The 20007-nt window shown below is 41.9% G+C and overlaps 2 protein-coding genes and 1 long non-coding RNA gene across 7 annotated transcripts; 2 read left to right on the forward strand and 1 right to left on the reverse strand.

Moving 5' to 3' along the window:
• Positions 1-43: 43 nt before the first annotated feature.
• On the forward strand, positions 44-2864 carry LOC111838374 (protein rapunzel-like). 3 transcript variants are annotated; one of them, XM_023801266.2, is made up of 2 exons: positions 44-183; positions 944-2864. In XM_023801266.2, exon 2 carries the CDS (start codon positions 966-968, stop codon positions 2148-2150), a length of 1185 nt encoding a protein of 394 aa, XP_023657034.1. In that variant the 5' UTR covers positions 44-183; positions 944-965; the 3' UTR covers positions 2151-2864. The 3 variants fall into 3 exon arrangements, with proteins under 3 accessions (XP_023657034.1, XP_023657035.1, XP_023657038.1); XM_023801267.2 differs by having other exon boundaries at positions 46-183; positions 963-2864; XM_023801270.2 differs by lacking the exon at positions 44-183 and adding an exon at positions 209-733 and having other exon boundaries at positions 963-2864.
• A 6460-nt stretch (positions 2865-9324) lies between these two features.
• LOC111838454 (uncharacterized) lies at positions 9325-14745 on the reverse strand. Its single transcript, XR_002836878.2, has 2 exons — positions 11213-14745; positions 9325-10256 (listed from the first exon to the last, which is right to left on the reverse strand). It is a non-coding gene; the product is annotated as an uncharacterized lncRNA (long non-coding RNA).
• Positions 14746-15440: 695 nt separating this feature from the next.
• rpz5 (rapunzel 5) lies at positions 15441-18545 on the forward strand. 3 transcript variants are annotated; one of them, XM_023801466.2, is made up of 3 exons: positions 15441-15610; positions 15823-15916; positions 16987-18545. In XM_023801466.2, the coding sequence occupies exon 3, from the start codon at positions 17024-17026 to the stop codon at positions 18200-18202; it is 1179 nt and encodes a 392-aa protein (XP_023657234.1). In that variant the 5' UTR covers positions 15441-15610; positions 15823-15916; positions 16987-17023; the 3' UTR covers positions 18203-18545. The 3 variants fall into 3 exon arrangements, with proteins under 3 accessions (XP_023657234.1, XP_023657233.1, XP_023657232.1); XM_023801465.2 differs by lacking the exon at positions 15823-15916 and having other exon boundaries at positions 16977-18545; XM_023801464.2 differs by lacking the exon at positions 15823-15916.
• The last annotated feature ends 1462 nt before the right edge of the window (positions 18546-20007 follow it).

Genomic DNA, 20007 nt, shown 5'->3' on the forward strand with positions numbered 1-20007 from the left:
GTGTCTGATTCGGCTCCCTTACACGCCTAAGAACAGATGCGCATCCTCCTCCTGTCTGTCCTCTACTAATTCAAGGATTTTTAGCATTACTGAAAGAAGAGCCAAAGGGGGGAAACAACTTGGAGGAACTCGCAACAGCTGCTGGCCGAGTCAAGCGTGGACAAGACTTGCCTACATTTGCAGGTATAGAGTAATCGAGATGGTTAAATATGTGAAATTCGTGCAAAATACCCGTCAGAACAGGAAGGCGTAAGATAGAAAAAATGCATCGCAAGGTTTTTTTTCCCTCCAGAATGACAGCAAACTGTGTTCGGAAAACGTTTTTTTTTTTTTTTTTTAATTTACCTCCGTTAAAATCTATATTGGATTACATACGTTGGATGACATGCATTAAACTTATAGTGTTTGTTGTTTGATGAGCATGTCTTGTGCTAAAGAATTATTAACAGCAAGGAATTGATAATAAAGGCGGTCATTTTTTTCCGTAACCCGATGACTTTAAATTTAAAGCAAGGACGGGAGGTGGGGTTCGGGGCTGATTCGGTCCCAGTGTTGAACCTTAAGGTACGCCCTTGTTTTAATGCGTGCCTTTCATCGGGTGAATATGAAAGCCTCGTGTTGTTTTACTCCTTATGACCTCATATTTATTATTAGAGATTGCTAGACTGGGGGATTATTTAAAAAAATAATAATACCTGTCACAAATAGCAGAATACCTTAGGAAAATAATTTGGTTTGTATGAAATAAAATACTTTTTTCCTTTCGCTATTGGTAACTCATGTCGTCTTATGAAATTTCATCCTATTTTCTATTTAAATGTACTGAGCCTGCATAAATCTGTATTTATCTGCAACTGAACTGGAACGCTGATTTAAGCTTTTTTATATTTTATAATACAAACTATAATATATTTTTATATGTTTTAATATATTGTTTTTTCAGCTGCATTGCTCTCTCCTAGGCCATGACCAACCCCCTAGAGAAGGTGGTGGCCCAGAAGAAGGAAGCCATTGAGGCGGTGATGGAGATGTTTGAACGAGGGGCAGAGGTCCTGGCCAGTGCTGTGGGGGAGATCTTCCCTCTGTGTGAGGCAGCGGCTCCGATTCTGCGACTGACTCTGGACAATGTGCAGAGCAAGGAGGTATTCTACGTCAAGGAGCAGTTCCTGTCTGTACGCAACAAGCTGGACATTCTGTCCACCCAGCTGGAAGACATAGACTATGAAATCAAAAAGGGCCAGGTGGATGCTCAGTATTTCTCCGTGGAGGAGAACATTCATAATCAGTTCCGTAAATACATGGACATCTTGGAGGCCAAACCCCAGTTTCGAGAGACAAAGACCAGACTGTTTTTGGAACATTTTTCCAAAACTGGTGGAGAGAAGAATCTGAATGTACTTTGTGATGCTGTTTTGGGACGCAACATCTTTGGGGAATCAGTCCTGGAGGTGGTGAAAAACTATGAAGGTCATAACAGGAGGATCTTGGAGGAGTTCTGTGTCAGGATGAAGGAACTGTTCTGCCTGGGCTTGATTGCCCTCTTGGGTCACAGCGCTCTCACCCAGGAGGAAGAGGAAGAGCAAGAAATTATTGAAAAATGGAACCAGAAGATGCAGGAGGTAGAGATTAGGATGAAGACAGCGATTGAAGAATGCGTTACAGCTTTTCCCGAGCAGGCCTGTCTGGATATCCAGAGGCTGGTACGGGAGCAGGGAGAGAAAAGCGACCCAGACACGGCGCAGAAATTGGTGGAATTCCTCTCAAAAAAGTACGACTGGGTATACTGGTCCGTCCGTGTGGTCAGCCACTCCGGCAGCAGCTACAGCAACTGGCGGGCTGGAGATAACTTCCAGCGCGTGGTGGGGCAGAGCTGGTTCGACGTGCCGAACATAAACAATGTCACCGTAGTGGTGTCCTACAGCAGCCGCCCGCAACCCGTACCCCAGGACTGCATCCAGCAATTAATGGATGGGATGGGGAAGAAGGGCGACGTCCAGCTTGTGGCAGAGGATCTGGAGAAGAAGTTCCCTGGCATGGTGGCACACACGGTGAGCCGGCATAAGGAGATCAGTGCCTACTGGAGCTTCCCGGAGGACTGCCACTACTGGAAGAAGCACAAGAACATGGCCCTCTGTGTGCATTCTGAGTGAAGGCCTCCAAATCGCCCATCAGAGGATCAGGAGAGCAAGGGAAACATGTTCCGCTCTCAGCTATCAGATTGCCGCTTATTGATTTGTGTGCAATGTGAGGTGCAGTATTAGCTTATAAGCTTATCCTTTGTTTTCAGGCATGAGCAAGATAACGTCATATATCTTATTATCGATAGCAGAGACTAAATTTTTTCTGTATGACTCGAATATATGTCGTAGTATAACGAAACTCCACAATCTCCCAAATTTCCCTATCAAAATAAGTGCGATGTTGCAATCTATGTGATTAGCTATGGCTCTCCTTTGAGCCTCTGGCAGATTTATACAATCGGTGAGCACTGATTGGATGATGAGTGATGGATGTTTTCATGAGCGTTGCTGAATTATATAATTACATTGGCTGTCCAAGTCCAAGTCTGGTCCAATGATGTTAGAGAGCCCCTGAATGGATTGCAGACCTGGAACCTTTCTTACTTGCTGTAGTATCAAACAGGACCCAATAACAAAGGCTGTGGTACTTTAAGACAGATCACGGGGTCGTTCTTGCATTATTTACTCAAAGTCTCTTTAAGATTCTCCAGGCTTTCTGTATACTTATGCATGGCATAAATAAAGCACGACTTTGGATGCATTTTTTGGAGCCAAGTCATTGGTGGACCTAACATTTGACTCTTGTTCTGTTGAAGCATACAAATAAATAACAAAAAGATTGTGTTGTATTTGTCGTATAAATGACTATGATATGGCTTTTATATGATTTATAGTTATACTATTCTGCAAGCTAATGTGTTTTACAACCCATTTTACTATCATCAGCCAAACATGTGGAGATTATTCACATTTTTTTCCCTTGCCTTGGAAGTCCAGTGTAACGCTTGGTGTGCGTGAACATTAGTCAGCGTTTTCTGAGAGGAGGCTGAAGTGAAATGGTCCCTAAATAACCTGTAGCTCCATTAAATTGGAGAAAATGAGCTTCAGATTGCTTGGCTCAGCGCATTCGGATGAGTTATTATACCGGCTCGGGTGGGAGGGGTCTCACCTCAGGAATCGCTTTAATTTGAACAGCGAAGAGCAGCTGTGTCAGGGGGTTTTGCCCATATTAGTCGCTATAAATCATCTATTTGCTTCATCATCATTTACGGAGCAACAGCTCTCTTGTTAGTGGGAATGTAAAGCATAGACTCTGCTCAGTTTATACATTAATAGTCAAAAAGTTTTTGCACACCATAGATTTTTACCATTTTTCCATTTATTTCAAAAACTGCAGATTTTTAAAAGGTTGTGTGGTGATGGCTTAGACAAATTCTATGCTCTCCTTTAACATCCCATGACACAGAGCAGTATTTAATGTCCCTTGTGGAAAGAAATGCCTCAATTTTTTATGCTGTTATACTTACTAGAGGAGGTTACTTTGACGAATCAAAGATAAGACATTTTCTTGCTAATAAAGGTACTCAAAAGGTGAACATACTGTAAATGTATTTGTTAGCAAAGAATAGCGCATGTCTTTATAGTAAATGTTAAGTGAGTAACATGCAAATGTAGAAAATCTAAATCTGTGCAAAAACTATTGACTGATAGTGTACACTTGCTAGCCACTTGATTAGGGACATGCGTACTTCTACTCATTCATGCAAGTATCCAATCAGCCAGTCATGTGGCTGCTGGCTTTACGCATAATGAACTGGTCGCACCTTTGCGTTGTGGTGAATTGGGAGATTTTAAACATGAATGTGCATGTTAAAATAGGTATTCAGAACTGAATATGGAGCGCAAAACTGATGTGAAATTTCTCAGGGTGCCTGTGCAGGTCATGAAAAATTCAATTCACTTTCAATTAAATTTTATTTGTATAGCACATTTTCACAACATTACATTGTGTAAAAGCACTTTACATTATCCCTCCCCAAAGCCTTCAGTGAGCAAGCCAGAGGCAACAGTGACAAAGAAAAACTCTCTAGAAGGAAGAAACCTTGGGAAGAACCAGACACAAAGGGGGAGCCCATCATCCAGGGGCCTGCAGAGGAAGTCAAATGAGCAAGTTCACACTGTCCAAATTTTAAGATTTGAGTCTCAAAGCTGGGGGGGCAGGCAGGTGCTGGTGCTGCTTCTGACAGCAGGAGGAAATGTGATGCAGCAGCAGGGAAGGAAGGAGAGACGTCACAGGGACAAGGGCAGGCAGGCCAGAAGGACATCACAGATAGCAGAGGCCTTGCAGGCAGCAGGGTAGGCAAAATATCTTGAGTTTTTGGGTCTCTAGGCAGCACATCCCAAGAGGGGTGGGTGGGAAATAAAAAAAATAGCCAAAGTAGGGGAGACTAGAGGCAGTGCAAACAGAAGCAGAGGCAGGACTCAGGGAATAGGGGAAAACACAACATATAATTCCAGGCAAAAACATGCAGGACCACAGAACAGTCAGACACGATATGACGTTAATGACCGGACTCGGGAAAACATACCTAACACAGACTTAAATACATCAGACTAATTAACAACAACGAGATACAGCCGGTAATATGGGGATTCTACATGAGGTAGATGAGGGGCGTGGCATACGGGAGGATCGGACGAGCAGGTCATGACATTAGATACTAATAGATATCCTGCTCCTTGAGATCGAAGCAAGTGAGGAGGGTAGGAATAGACCAGCAGATCACTAAGGAATTCTGGTGCAAGGTCATTCAGTGCTTCGTAAGTTAATAAAAGTTTTGTTTAATCAATCCAAAAATTAATTGGAAACCAGCGAAGGGATGGCATGGATTAGTTTTTGGATCATCTTCCGAAGCTTGGCTATGTTCCATAGATGGTAGAACACAGTTCTAGTAATACTTCTTATGTGAGAACGGGCGATATGTGTAGGTGGGTCCAGGTATGGGTGAGATGGGGAGCTGTGGAGTTCTGGAGGTAAAGCTTGTGCAGGGACCTGTAGCTGATCCCCATCAAGAGGAAGCTACAGAAATAGAGGAGGCTGGGAAAGATGAAGGTTTCAGCAGCAGGTTAGGGGAGGCGGGGTCTGAGGTAGGTGATGCTGCGCCATTGATGTAGAGTGGAAACAATCCAGCTTTACGGGGAATGGATTTAGGGCCAATCAGGATAAACTCAGTCCTGTCACTGCTGTGCTGATACAGATAAGCATGCCTCGGTTTGGGAGACGGGTGGCGAGCGGATTGATTTAGTGCTGAGGTAAATCCGGGTATCATGCGGATGATAGTGGAAGCTGAGGTTGAACTGCCCAATGAAACAGCCGGGGGGGATGTATAGAATGAAGAGCAGCTAAGTAATCAATGGTAAGCATTCTAATCCTTTTGACCTTAACATTTTGTGTTTAAGGTGTCATCTATCCATCTTATAACTGCCTATCCTCAGGGTCTTGGGACGTGTGTGACATTATAACGTAAAAAATGAATATATTTCTCATGCAAACATTGCAAGATGTCCACAAACAATAGTGAGATGCAGAGAGAACACGCAGACTCCACCACACACAATAGTGAGATGCAGAGAGAACACGCAGACTCCACCACACACAATAGTGAGATGCAGACCCCTGGAGGTAAAAGACAAGCGTGCACTGCTGTCCCTCCCAGGCTCCAAATGTAAGATATAAAAATAAATTTTACTTGTGCTGCACACTGTGCTGGTTTTTGTCACATTACAGATGCTCAGCACACTCACAGTGCAGATTAATAATGGATGTGTAGAGTACCTGGTGGTAGCTAGCTAGTACAGCGAGATATTCCTGGCCTCATCATCTCCTCAAGCAAGCCTCTGAATGACAGCTGAGACAAAAGAGGTCCCACCGCAGTTAAAGGTGGAGGTTCACCTTTCTGTGAGAGAGTCCCATCGAAACCCCGGAAGGACAGAGTGTTTCTTAACCTGAGCTTGTTCTGGGGATTCATAAAAAAACAGTTTTTCGTCTATTATTGGTCCCAATGAAAAGTTACCCCTTGGAATCTTTGCAAGTGTACGTTATATTTAAAAAAAAATCCATCAGTTAGTATGGATAAATAAGTTAAATTAGGGAATGATAAGGTTAATGGAGGTTTTACAGCATGCAGATAATTCAGTGCTCTAGGACCCAGTGTTGAGACCTACCGATTAAAGCAAAAGGAGATATTTCAGAAATAATCAGAAAAAAACCCCACAAAATGTTATATTGTTTTATAAACACTTGTGGAGTTGTATATATTATAAAAATGTGCTCATCTCTTTCTAAGTGCTTTATTTTTTTGATTTTATATTTTATCTTAGGTCATTTTTTTGTATATTGCATGCATTGTTAGTAGAATGCATAATCCAGATATATATACAAAAAATCCTAGAAAGTACAAATAAAACCCAATAAGTCCATCAATCACTGTGCAAATAGTGGTGTTCAGCATTGCTCTTTAGTGCTCAGCATTGCTCTTTAGTGTTCAGCATTGCCTGGAAGTGAAGCTTGTCGTCATGCCAGGTCCCCTCATTACACATATTGCCCTTACTCAGCATGTACGGTATGTAAATCCATAACTGCACCAACGGAGCCTCCCTTGTATTCATTAGTGGTTCTGTGGCTGTTTCAATGGCAACGACTATTGATCCGCGGAAGGCTTGGCTTTGATTAAGGTTTTCGGGGATCTTCTGTAGGTTCGGATTGTCAGCGCAAAGGGCCTGTATCCATCAGCTGATCTAACACATGGCAACCTGGTTGAGGATTTCTATTAAATCTGTTAAATAAATGATGGAATTGGACAATGTCTAAAGACAGAGGGCGCTATCAACAAACGGATCAAATTGGTTTTCCGGTCTCCTTGAAACTCGGTTTAACGTTTTTGAACACGCAACTTCTTAGATTTTCTAATAATAGCATTTGCTATTATTCTAATTCTAATATTCTATTCTAATAATAGCATTTGCTGCTTAGAATAATTAAACTTTAATTTTCATATTTTATTGAGTGCACTGGTAATATTCCTAAACTGGAACTCTCTAGGGCAGCATGGTAGTATATGTGTGCCCTGTGATGGACTGCCATCCCACCCAGGGTGTACCCCAGCCGTGTACCCAGTGCATCGTGGGATAGGCTCCAGGTGACCCTGACCAGGATATGCGGTTAGAAGACGAATGGGTGGTAATCGCTATGATTATTATACTTTATTTTAAGCACAATTTCAATGTTATTTAACAGCACTGAAGGAGTGGAGGCTGCTGAGTAACTGCTTTTATTTCCCTGGGGAATCGGCTTGTCTGTGAGTAATAAATATTGGAAAATAACCACAGTAAAAACAGACAGACAGACAGACACACACACACAGACAGACACACAGACAGACAGACACACAGACAGACAGACAGACAGACACACAGACAGACAGACACACACACACAAGGAAAGTAAGGGACAACTGGCTAAATCTGAGACCTACTGAATGAATCACATGCATGAATAAATGTGAATATGATAAGCATGACTGGCACAAATGAAGCATTTGGGTATCTTCTCATTTTTATGACCTGAGATGTACTTTCTACCTGTGAAGTCATAAACAGATGACCCGCTTCAGGAAGAGAGATGAGCCAATATCAATATTTCATAAACATTCGCCTGCTTTTATGAAGCTCAGCATTACCGTGGCCCTTGAGGCGGCCAATCAATCGCAGGATGGCTCTGCCTGACCCGAAGCTGCCAATCAGGGCTCAGGGTAATGACATTATCTGTCCGTCAGAGAGCCCCATCGACCAGACTGCTCCTCTCTAAGTGGCTTAATCTGATAAGAAAGCATTAAAACACTTGTTTCCTGACACACACCAGAACAGGCAGATGCGTTCCAGATGCCCTTTTTGTGTGTACAAACACATACAGAAATATAATGTAGCCACACCCTGCTTTTCTTTAAACACTCCCTGCTTCATTGACTGTCAAGGCCCTCTGCGGTGAACACTATCTCTCTCCCCTGTGGAGTGTCAGCCTGCTGTCCCCCCCCCCCCACCACCACCACACTTGCTCCCCCTCCCAGCTGGAACACACGTCAGCACATCAGAATTTCAGCACATTTTTTCACTACTCAGCTTCTCTGTGACCTCGAGAGTGAAGATCTTTGCACCAGTCAAGCTCCCTCGCCGCACTGCAGCCCATCGGCTCGTCAAAGCTGCTTTCATCCACCCTCTCAGCTGAGAAATGGCTGCTGTGTCACAGCGAGCACTAAGAACAGGCTTGCATGTGCACTGTACAGGGCTGAAAGCAGAGCTCTTATTGGCAATCAATGCAATTCAGGATCATTTAAGCTTAATCAAACAATAAAGATTCTGTATAAATGTACAAAATAATTCAAAATCTATTCCAAAACTATTGCAACTAAGCAAATATCTGAGAAACAAAATGCTGCGGTCTTGTCAATTTATTTACTACAATGAACTAAATGTCAAAACCCACCATCACCCTGCACTGAATAACAGGCATGAAAGATGGATGAATGGGTAGTTGCATTGCTGTTTATACTTGGATCTCAGGAATGGTCACACTGCCCCTAGGGGGCAGGAGGACTGGAGCGGTGACTGTGAGAAACAGCATAGCGTGCAAAACCCGACACCACTAAGCTCCGTACTAAACGGGAAGCAATAGCTGCAAGGTCACTCTCATTCCTGCTAAAACCTGGCATCTACGGAAGGATTTTTAGAGTGAATTCCTAGTGATTTGTGGGAATAAAAAAAATATATGTCCCAGAAACACGCATGTACACTAATTCCCACTTTTAAAGATGGAATGTTTGTCTCAAGATACTATACAAAGCTTACTATTCTTTTATTTGTCCATTCACAAAGGCATTAGCAAATTAAAGCAGCCATCAGTCTATCGATCCTCACTCAGTCTGATATATACTTTCCGTCGTCTCTTTTCCTTCCCTCTCCCCCAATCATTGTCTTACTTTTCCTCTCTTCCTCTCTGCATCTTTCTCTCCTCTCATGTTTCTCTCATATGGCCTTATGTGTATGTAGGCGAAACAAACTGTAATGAGAGAAGAATCATGAAGCCAATGCATCATTTTTTTCTTTGACAGCTGCTTTAGTTTCAATTCACTGTGCATAAAATCTTTAGGACATTATTCAAAGTATTGAAAATGATATTGTGAACTTATCTGTACCAGATTAAAAAGTAAATGAAGGATTATGAAAAAGTACATTTTTAATAGGAAGATTCAAGTCAAATGGATTTTATTGTCATGTCATCTATACATGGCAGCACAGTGATATACATTTTTGTTCCTCTGGCCCACAGCATGATTTTAAAGGCCAGACGGGGACGTCTCTTACATATGAAGGTACATCTGGGATACTTTAAACAAGGTACAATTCCACAGTACAAACAACAGATGCAGTGCAATACATATAGTACAATTAGGCAGGAGATTTTTAAAAAATCAGTTTTGTAGGAAAGGAGATGGGACAGAACTTTAAGTTCCGTAGCTGGGGCAGTAGATGGTGACTTGGGATATATTTCCATCCATCCTCTAGTTGCCTCTCCGGACGCAGCCCACTGGGGATGGCAGAGGGCACAAGGGGGGGGACCTTGGAAGGGAGTCTGGTCCATCAGGCCGGGCAAACATGCAGGCGATTTAATGAATTAAGTATTAGAATGAATAGGTTGGTGCCAGACTGGTGCTTGTTTAGTTAATTATGCAGACATTTCCTATTAATTAATGTCAGGTCACCGAATTGCATGTCTTCCAACAAGCCAGTAGCTTGGAGTAGCTGGAGGAGACCCAAGGGCAGGAGAAGAACATACAAACTACACACATGCACAGCAGAGGTGTGATCTGACCCCCCCGCCCCCGCCCCCCCATCCCTGGAGGCATGAGGCAACAGCATTACCCACTGACCTACTTAAAGCTATCTGTTCAAAAAATTAATTCCAGATTAAGATCCCGCTTAGTCCTTTGATTTCACAAAGGGCAATCAAACATTCAAAAAGGGGTTATTTAAGTGACCTGTGCTGGCTGTGTTGCCTCCGATCTGTACTTAACTTGTATTGATCGTGTAAGTTTGACAGATGGTCACTCTTGAACCCGGAGGGCCAGCCTCTCGCTTTGATGCGGCTTCGCATGCAGATCAGGGCCATGATTGTGCTTCCTGGCAGGAACAGTGGAGGCCAGCAGAGTTCAGCCGCGTAACTCGGGAATTCATTCTGGCTGCAAAGCAGCTTCCTGAACACTGGATTTACAAAGACTCAGCTTTGTGTCAAACATTAATCATACTTATGTTTGGACTGAAAATTCGATGAAATTGTACCACTAACTTTTCATTATTTCCACGTTTTTGCACTGATCGACTTAGCTTTGCGCTTTCATTTAAATTTTGATTTATCTTTGCATTCAACATTACTGACAAAAACGTATTTTTCAGCCTTTTGGCAGAGCTTTTTTTCCCTACATTTCCTCTGAGATTTCCTGCACTCACAGGAAACATGGATATTCTGCTCTGCTGAAGACACCTTCTATATGCTTCCATTAATGATAAAAAGATTTTTTTCGTTTTCCTTTTGCACTCTGGCCTGGAAACACCTGGCCTCAAATAAAAATTTCTCCACCAGCTAGCAGATGACCAGCATGATTTTAAAGGCCAGACAGGGGCGTCTCTGTGGCCAGCTGCAGAAAGCTCTCCTAGTTTTGTGGCAAATCCCTAACATTCTCCACCCAGCTTAATTCAACCACGACCAGAGCCAGAAATAGTGACAGGCTAGTGGGGAAAGGAGAGGACCTTCACGCTCAATCTTCAGCACACAGATTTAGAACAATTCTGAAGAACTGCTCCTACAAATCTAACTTGTGCTAAACTGTAATGCACGTAACGCTACAAGAAAAACTGGAAGAACAAAACTGTTGAAGTTTGCGTTTGTTGTCTCTACTGTTAAACTAATGCAGCTTTGTTTTTCACAGCAATTACAGATATTGCACCACAGCTGAATTACTGCACACCTATTGTTCCATGCAAACCGCCCAGCCTGGGTACAGCACTGTGACACAACGGTGAGTCTACAGTTTGAAGCCTCTGGCTAATTCCTACTGGCAAATCACAATGATACTCACATTTAGTGGATCGACCCATTTCAGCAAGGCTCGGCCCCCGCCTGTTTTCTCATGGGAGCCGCCGATGTCAGGGGAAGTTAACTGTAAAATTAGCCTCATCCAGAAACATTTCTGTTTTTTCTACTTGTTTTTTTTTTTTGACTTCATAAATGCGTATGCTTTTAAAAAAATATATAAACACACGCATGTGCATATGCAGGTATTCAGTTACCTTCTGCATGGGTGTGGCCACTTAAATGGAGATTGAAAGAAAACATGTAATGATATATAGAAACATACAAGCAAAGAGTATATTTACTGAACATAGCATAAAATAGAATAGAATAGAGCATAACATAATAGAATAGAGCATAACAGAATAGAATAGAGCATAATAGAATAGAATAGAATAGAATAGAGAATTCCTTTAAAAGTTCTGAATATGATCATCATGTTTCTTCCTCAATCAGGCATCTCCCCATCCTGCCACATGCAAACCATGCCTTCTCCTCCTTCTTCTCCTCCTCCTCCATCCCTTCAAATGCAGATCGAGGGAGTACAGGCTGATATATATATATTCCTGAGCTTAAATACATGCGCATCACGTCACCATTGGGAGGGATTCTAAGTGGACGGATTTCGAATGAGGAATTACAGACCAATCGCAAAAAATCGACAAGCATGCGACAGAAAACCCCTCCCATAGAGCTGCAGTGATTTCTTCATATTTGCATTAGGCCAACCTTTGCCTTAACCCCGCAAAATATTTAAGATGATTTTCAGCCAAGAGGTCATTTCCAAGATCTCTGCTTTGAGCTAAAGTGACATCTTGTGGCAGGGGAAAACACAAATACAAGTCAATATCTCTAGTAATTTGTGGTTTATTTTTAAAAGGAAATATATTTTTTCATATATATTTTTATATAAATATTTTAGCAACATGTTTTCAAAAGTCACACTTTGATTTTATTATCATTACATACCAGTTACCCAACTAGAACTAATGTTCACAATAATTGTGCCAGGTTATTTTTCCTTTAGTGTAGCAAGCAGTGAATAATATTGTATTTAAAGAAATGAATGTATCCTCTGCTCCTTTCCTATAACCTCTTAGTCACGTAGTCAAGTGACGGCGCCATGGTGCTTCTCGTGAGAATCTTAAGCTGTGAGGCAATGCCCAGTTTGGAAACCACAAAATCACAAGGTGCTCATGAATTTACTGACTTAATAAGCCCAATTTAATGACAGTGTCATCTTCTCCAACACAAAAAAATTGACGAGCTGAGGCCAGAGGACACTGTATTAGGTTCACCTGCTCATTGAAACATACGGTCTGCACCTCACAATAGAGAATCATGTGGATAGAACTCAGTCTATGGCACAGACAGACAGACAGGGTCCAGAGGTTCACTTACTTTTTCACTAAGTATTTGAATGGACAAGTTGGCATCAGGCGGGTACTTGCTGGTCCAGTATCCTAGAGACACTGTAGTGTCTGGAATGGTGTGACTAAAAAAAATCATTCAGTCAGCCATTCAGCAGATCTGTGGGTAACACACCTTGGTAGAGCTAACAGGAACAGCCACTAATAGTAGAATAACAACTTACTACTATGAAGTAGAACGGCACCTTGGAATGCAGAGCTTGTTGAACTTTGAAGTGTTTCTGGAGACAAAAGGGGCTCCTACCCTGTTCCAAAACTGGCCAGTCATTATATATTTATAAAAACAGCTATTAACCAGACATTAATCTGACTGTAGTTGCACAGAGACGTAACTATAAAACAAATAGCGATGGACTGGATGGATGGATGGATGAGGCAAAGAATCTTTTAGAGAAAGGGAAATTAACACTGTCCTTTGATGGACTGGCATCCAACCCAGAGTTTACCCCAGTCCTGCCCCCCTCCACCCTGACCAGGTGGGGGGGATGAAGAGATGAAATTAACCCAAACAGGCCAGCTGGGCCTGGGGCCTGCACTACGAAGCGGGGTTACTGGCTTATCGGGGCTTATTGTCGGATTTAAGGTAGTCTGGGCAAAATGTAAGTGAACGAACATGAAGTCCATTTAAACTGTGGTACCTTAAATCCAACAAGTTACCCCGATAAGCCAGTAACCCGCTTCGTAGCGCAGGCCACTGGTTAGTTTGGTTATTATTTGCTCTATGAAAACGCAGATGAATATTTTGATTTAATGTCAGTGAACAGTTCATATATAACGTGTAAAGCTTCCTGGAGAAGATGTCCATGTGCTGGGGCATTAATAAAAAGCGGTGTTTAGCGCCGTTGCCTAAGGTCCTCTGGGACTGGGGTTTGAGCTTCCGCTCTGGCTTCATGTGTGGAGTTGGCCTGTTCTCCCATGTCGCCATGGGGCCCCTTCAGGGTAAGCTGGTTTCCCCCCACAGTCCAACAACATGCTAAGGTAAACTGGAGTTGCCAGATTGTGTTTGGTGTGTATGCGTGTGCCTTGTGATTGGTCGGCGCTCCATCCTGGGCTACTTGCACCTGTACCTTCCAGGAACCTTGTGACCCTGGATAGGCAATGCAGGTGCAGAAAATGAACAGCTGGAGATTAATAAAAAAGTATTGGTGTTGCACAAAATGCTATATGTTGCGTAAAATTAGATCTTTTGTGTTTCTAGATCAAAACAGCGGCTGGGCAGGAATATAACTCTGTTACGGAAATTAGCCCTTTATGCATGAACAAAGCTTTTCACTGTATCAATGTAATTTATAATCATTAGCGTTTGATTGATCTTACCAGCTTCACGGGCCTTTTTCTGTTATTTTGTAATGCTGAAGTGACATACAAAGAGACTTAACTCTGGAGTTACTCTACTACCCTAAAATGGAAAATAGTTCCTCTTTTTATTTAGATTCAGTTCCATTTACGGTTGAAAATGGGATTTTCCTCAGTCACGCATCTCGGTAAAGAGTAAACTAATGCTGGCCTACTGTGCCAGTGATATGTTCCCTCTCATTTTCATCCTGCAATAAACCAATGTTTGGACAAGATGATGGCTATTTGCACCTGTTTGATCAATGTGTTTGTTTTTCAGAATAAAGGATAGAAACAAAGCATGTGTGCTGATACCTTTTATTTTTTTGAAAATACACCCTTTATTATTGCTTTATTGAAGTTACACCCATTCTGTGGAAGGTAATGGCCTCCCATGCATCAGGAACCAGCATAAAAGCTTAAAGAGCACAGAAGTACTGCAGGAATGACCCAATTTTGTCGATTCTCATGGAGTGCATGATGAAATGGTGATGAATAAAGTGTCGCTATTTTATATCATTCTATTTGATTTCTAATTGAGTTCCACAGTTCAGTGATTTTAGTCTATGCGTTTCATGCAGCGACAGAAGAGAGTGAAAAAAAATGAAAAGCAATTAACGTCATTAAACAGAGGTCTACAACTCATTAAAGCAACACAACATTTTCAAGCTGACCAGTCTCGTTTACCCCAACCCAACCCTCCTTATTGTACTCAATTACTGCAAGGCAAGGCATCATGTTTCTGGATGTCACGAGTTAGCGTAGTATGAGAAAATGCAGCGAGATGACACAGAATGAAAACAATGACGTACACTCACCAGAGCCCCCACGGACCAAAGACGATTATACATCTGCAACCTGGACTTCCTCTCTCACTTTCTCTGGAGTCGGTCCGCTGTCATTTAGGCTGTCACAGCTAAGTTGTCAAAGTGAGCATTCAAAACGAGCGGATATGTTGACCCTTTGTGGCACAGAGGCGGAAACACTGGAGTCTTTCAGAGCTCCACTGCATGACTTTGTCATTGGGTGAGCCTCAAAACTCTTGCCCGCTGAAGGGCATTTTTGCCTGCTAGAAAGCATTTTCAGCTTCCTTGGGGGGAAGAAAACAACCAAATGTCTGTATTGGAGGCAAGATTTTTTTGTGCCACAGCTTACAGGTACCTGTGCATAGAAGTCTGGCTATTCAGACATGAAGAGTTTGTTGGTTAACATCTGATTCGGCCATTCCTTGGAACTGCCAGTGAAGAAAAAAACAGCAAGGGCAAAAAAGACAGGTGACGTAGGCTTCAAATTGCAAACTGACGGAAAACCAGCAGCCATAGCAACCCCAGGGAAAACCTCCAACTGGATTGTTTGTGGCATTGAAAGACCTTTTTTTTCAAACTGTGTCTACTTTTTACTTGTGTGTGTGAAATGTCCCTCCAGAGGAGTGTTTACAGGATGTTATCTGTCTCCGTCCCTGCCCCTTATCCCTTGGAGTGGGTTCACTGGAATGCACAGAGGGGATGGAGGAGCTCCAAGAGGGAGTGACATAGGACAGAGTGTATATATACATCCCGACCCTGGGAGGTTCCTGCTCAGAGGCACTGCTGGTCTTTTCTAGAACTGGAGTGTCCCCCTACGCACTTGCCGGACTCGGGGTAAGTCTTCTTCTTCCTACTTTGTCCTGGTCATTCCTATTTTATGGACATGGTTATGAAGGGTTCACCAGCTTTTCTGGCTAAGTAGACTTTGACAAGGACATTATGGCTGTCTGTGTGGTTCACACAATAAATGCAAAAATATAATGAACCAGGATGCTGTAGCTAAACAAATATTGACAGCCAGCTGAATTTCTGTTTGCTTATGGCAGAAGAGAAAAATCTACTGATGTGGTCCTAGGCTTTATGGACTGGTTACTGCTTAAAACAAGCTAGAAGAGACGGTTGTGGGTTTGCTGTAAATAGGTCAGTCTTCTGACTCTTTTTTAAAAATCTCTAGAAGTAAATTTTATCCAAACTTTTTCAACCAAAAGCTATTGTTAACAAAAGTGCATTAATAATGTAGATTTTTAATGCTAGTATCTTGCCTTACTTTTATTTTTTATCTTTTTTTTCTGATCCTATAACTGTGTTTATTTAATTAATTAATGAGTCACAGTTACATTCACCTAGTTTTCCGGAATTTTAGAAAGTTTAATTTGAAGTAATGGAACAAAGTTATGAAACTTCATCTAAGAGGTTGATAAATGGTTTAGTGAAAGGGGGTGAAGTAATTGGATACAGACTTGGGCACGGTTATGAATTTTAACCCAATGATTATGCAATAAGAAGACGTGGAGCTAATGTCATATCTTAATTTGTGTCAATTTCTGTTGAGTTGGTGCTGGTTTCCTAAAATGTGTTATTTTATATGTTATTATGCAGCAAACAAGTGTTAAAGTTAGAAGCTTTGAATGTTCTCAGATCTGGGCGTGCCTGTTTCTAGAGTGAATATATAGCATGGAGAATTATATATATGAGTGAGCTCATTCCCTTTGCTGATTGAGAAAATTTAAAAACTTAATTTCCTAGTAAGTCTTCACCGATGGGAATACCCTGTGCTTCCCCCACCGTATCATTTTGTTAACATCTGTGTTTACTTAGAATACTGCTGAGATTAAAACATTCACCCAAAATTCCAGTGCTTGAGTGTTGCATAATCCCATGTCGCTTACCAGGAAGTCACATACGCTGCTGTTGAAGTTGTGTTCTGCCACGTTACTAGCCTTGGATATGTGTTATAATGGACGCTCCATGTTAAGCAAAGTCCACGTTGAGCCCTATTTAAAAAAAAATAAATAAGTTGCAGTTTGGTTTCTTCAAAAACATCTGCTGAGACATTATTAAACAAATGTGGAGGCCATTTTGTCTAACTCCAGCACACTCCTTCTGGTCAGATTTTGCAATGTTAATTTTAACAAAGAAGCTGATTTTTAAAAAAATGTTTTTTTCATTTGTAATTTCCAGTGTCTCTAAAATTTCTCAGTCTCTTTCAGATTTCAGAAGAAGAAGATAATTTTTTTAAATTCAGAGATGAATCGCGTGGAAGAATGGGTGCTGCAGAACAGGAGCCAAATTGAGAAAGGTGTGGAAATAATTGGGCAAAGCTGTGAGGTGCTAGCGGGCACGGTTGGCCAGCTCCATCCAATCCTGGAAGCTGTGTTCGTGGCTGCATCTGAAATCCTGAGCAACCCAGATGGTCAGGAGGCTCGATACCTGGCTGAGCAGTTTGGGAAGGTAAACCAAAAGCTGGAGGGCATAAGGGCCGAGATTGACCAGATTTCCCGAGAGATCCAGCGAACGTCCATGAACAAGCAACATTTTGACCTTGAAGCTCACATGCTCAGCCAGTACGACACATTCCAGGCCTTTGTGAATTCCAAGCCTGAATTCAGGAAAAAGAAAATGGAAAAATTTTTGAAACAATATGAAAACACAGAGGGTGACCTGAACATTGATGCTCTTTACAATGCAGTAATTGGAGAAAACCTCTCTGGGGACCCTCTACTGGTCACAGTGGTTGCCACTGAACAGAAGAGCCGAAGGCCTGTGGAAGACTTCTGTGCTCGGTTGAAGAAGCTCTTCGTGGTTGGCATCATAGCAGTAATGGGTTATACCTCCCTTAAGGATGGAGCCATAGGCGAGGCAATGGTTAAGAAATGGCAGGAGCGAATGGAGATAGTGGAGACCCGCATGAAAGCTGCTGTGGATGACTGCATACAAAACTTTGCCACTCAAGCCAAGATAGACATAGAGAATGAGCTTCTGCAGAATCCTGCCAGCGTTGATCCTGAGTTTACCAAGTCACTATTAGATATTCTTGCTAAAAAATATGACTGGGTCTCCTGGTCTGTTCAGGTCTTCAGTCACAATGGCTGGTTCTTTTGGAACTGGCTGGCTGGAAAGAAATGCTATGGCACCAGCGGCAACAACTGCTTCGACATCCTGACCAAGAACAACATGCGGGTCATGGTGTCATTTAGCGCCGCGCCAAAGCCGATAAACAAGGCGCAGATCCAAGGGCAGATCGAGAAGCAGAAGATAAAGGGGGACATGGTGGATGCAGCTCTGTTGCTTGGCAACAGCCTGCCCAGTTGCGTGGTGAATGCCGTCAGCCAGTATAAAAAAGTGGAAGAATCCAACAACTTCCAAGTGGACTGTTTTTACTCTGTGCAGTATAAAAAAGCGTATCTGTGCATTCACTCTGACTAGCCTTTCGATGGCCAAAGTTTGAAAAATGTGCATCATTGTCCATAAGCTTAACATTTATCAGTAAACACTCATGCATAATTGTTTTTTTAAAGGGTAGAGGGTCACATTTTGCATCCTGTTCAGACTATTGGATTTTTAAAACTCGTTTGTCAAATGCTTTGGTATAATGTTTAAATATCAAGATTTATGAGAATGAGATTTTTGTTGATCTTTTATATGGGAAATATGCATTTAATTTGCAATATATACATATATTAAATATACATAAATTTCTCGTTTGTTACATCTTTATGCTTTTTTCATTTGTGCCCACAGTTCTGAATAAAAAATATTTATCTTTTAATATTATTTGCATGCTCCTGGCTCTCCAGAATACTGCACTTTTTAAAAATGTTAGATTTACATCGGAATTACACATGTGATCAGTTAGTATAAATAATTACTTAAAGTACAAAAGGGTACATCGTTGAAATATACAAACTATACCATTTAAATACAGGCTATGCACAAACTAACTAATATAACTATAATACTACTACAGTACGTCATTTTCCATGTACTAACAACAAAGACCCTCCCATCCCATCCTCGAACATTTTAATGGTTTTATGACCTTCCTGTCCATTTAACCAAATCAAAGGGATCGTGACCCAAGGACCCCGCCGGAGAGTGACCCTCCTACCCCGGGAAGCCGGTTTCACACTATTCATGAATTTACTATCACATTCATCTTAACATAAATACAGAAAATATGATTTACCTATTAATCAAATATACAATGTAAAAAGTTAACTTGTTTTTTTCTTTACCAGTGATTAAACATTTATTACCGAACTAACAATATCTTTCATATGACCCTATTATAAGTATTAAGCATAATTAATCTATCATTACTGAGAGGGTGTGCACTTGTTAATACCTTGGCGTGCATTTATGAAAATAAGGATAGGGTTTTCATTTACTACCTATATGAACTTAAGTATAGCACAAAAAGTAACCGGTTTCACAATACCGAGAAGCAGTAACTGCTCTGAAGTATCGCTAGGCACCGTTTCCAAATATCAATGTGTTACTTGTGACATTTGTCTAAAAGTGACAGAATTTACACAACATAGAATATTCTTTAAACAATACCGCTGTCGTTGAACACGTGTGTTACCGCGAAAAGGAGATGTTTTTTGGATGATCTCTGTCATATGCGGGGTTGCCAACTTTGGTCAGCTGGCTGGCGCGAGCTTTTCAATTCGAGACAAGTCTGCACACGCACGCACATTTACATCTATGTCACGGTTTTATTACCTTGTAAATAGTAAATGGTCTGTGGGGTTTGCAAACTACCCCAATGCTTTTGATGTAGCTAATCTGTGGTTAATAATGTAATAATATAGATTCGCCGTAAGTTTTCTTGCGTGAGCGTGAGGGTCAGAAAGCGCGTCACGCCGGATGAGTTCGAGTTGGCAGCCCTGCGTACGGTAACCAAACCGCCGCTGGGTGCTATCAGCCTGTGTGCGGCTATGTGTTTTACACACATTCAGATGTTTTCTCTAGGTCTGCACTCTGACTCACACCTGCAGGGTTGGGTGTTTGAACCCTGCTGTCTAGCTGTGTAGGGGTTTATGTTCTCTCTGTGCCATACCAGTTTGCTCCGGGTATTCCTGTACCCTCCAGCAGTCCAAAGGGGGTGCTTTAAGGTTAAATGGCCTCTCTAAATTGCCCTTAATGCATAATGTGCGTATGTGTGTGCATGTATGTATGTGCCCTAAGACAGACTGGCATCCCATTGAGGGTGTACCCCAAATTAATGC

Source organism: Paramormyrops kingsleyae, chromosome 9 (genome assembly GCF_048594095.1).
Source record: "Paramormyrops kingsleyae isolate MSU_618 chromosome 9, PKINGS_0.4, whole genome shotgun sequence".
NCBI classification, from domain to species: domain Eukaryota; kingdom Metazoa; phylum Chordata; class Actinopteri; order Osteoglossiformes; family Mormyridae; genus Paramormyrops; species Paramormyrops kingsleyae.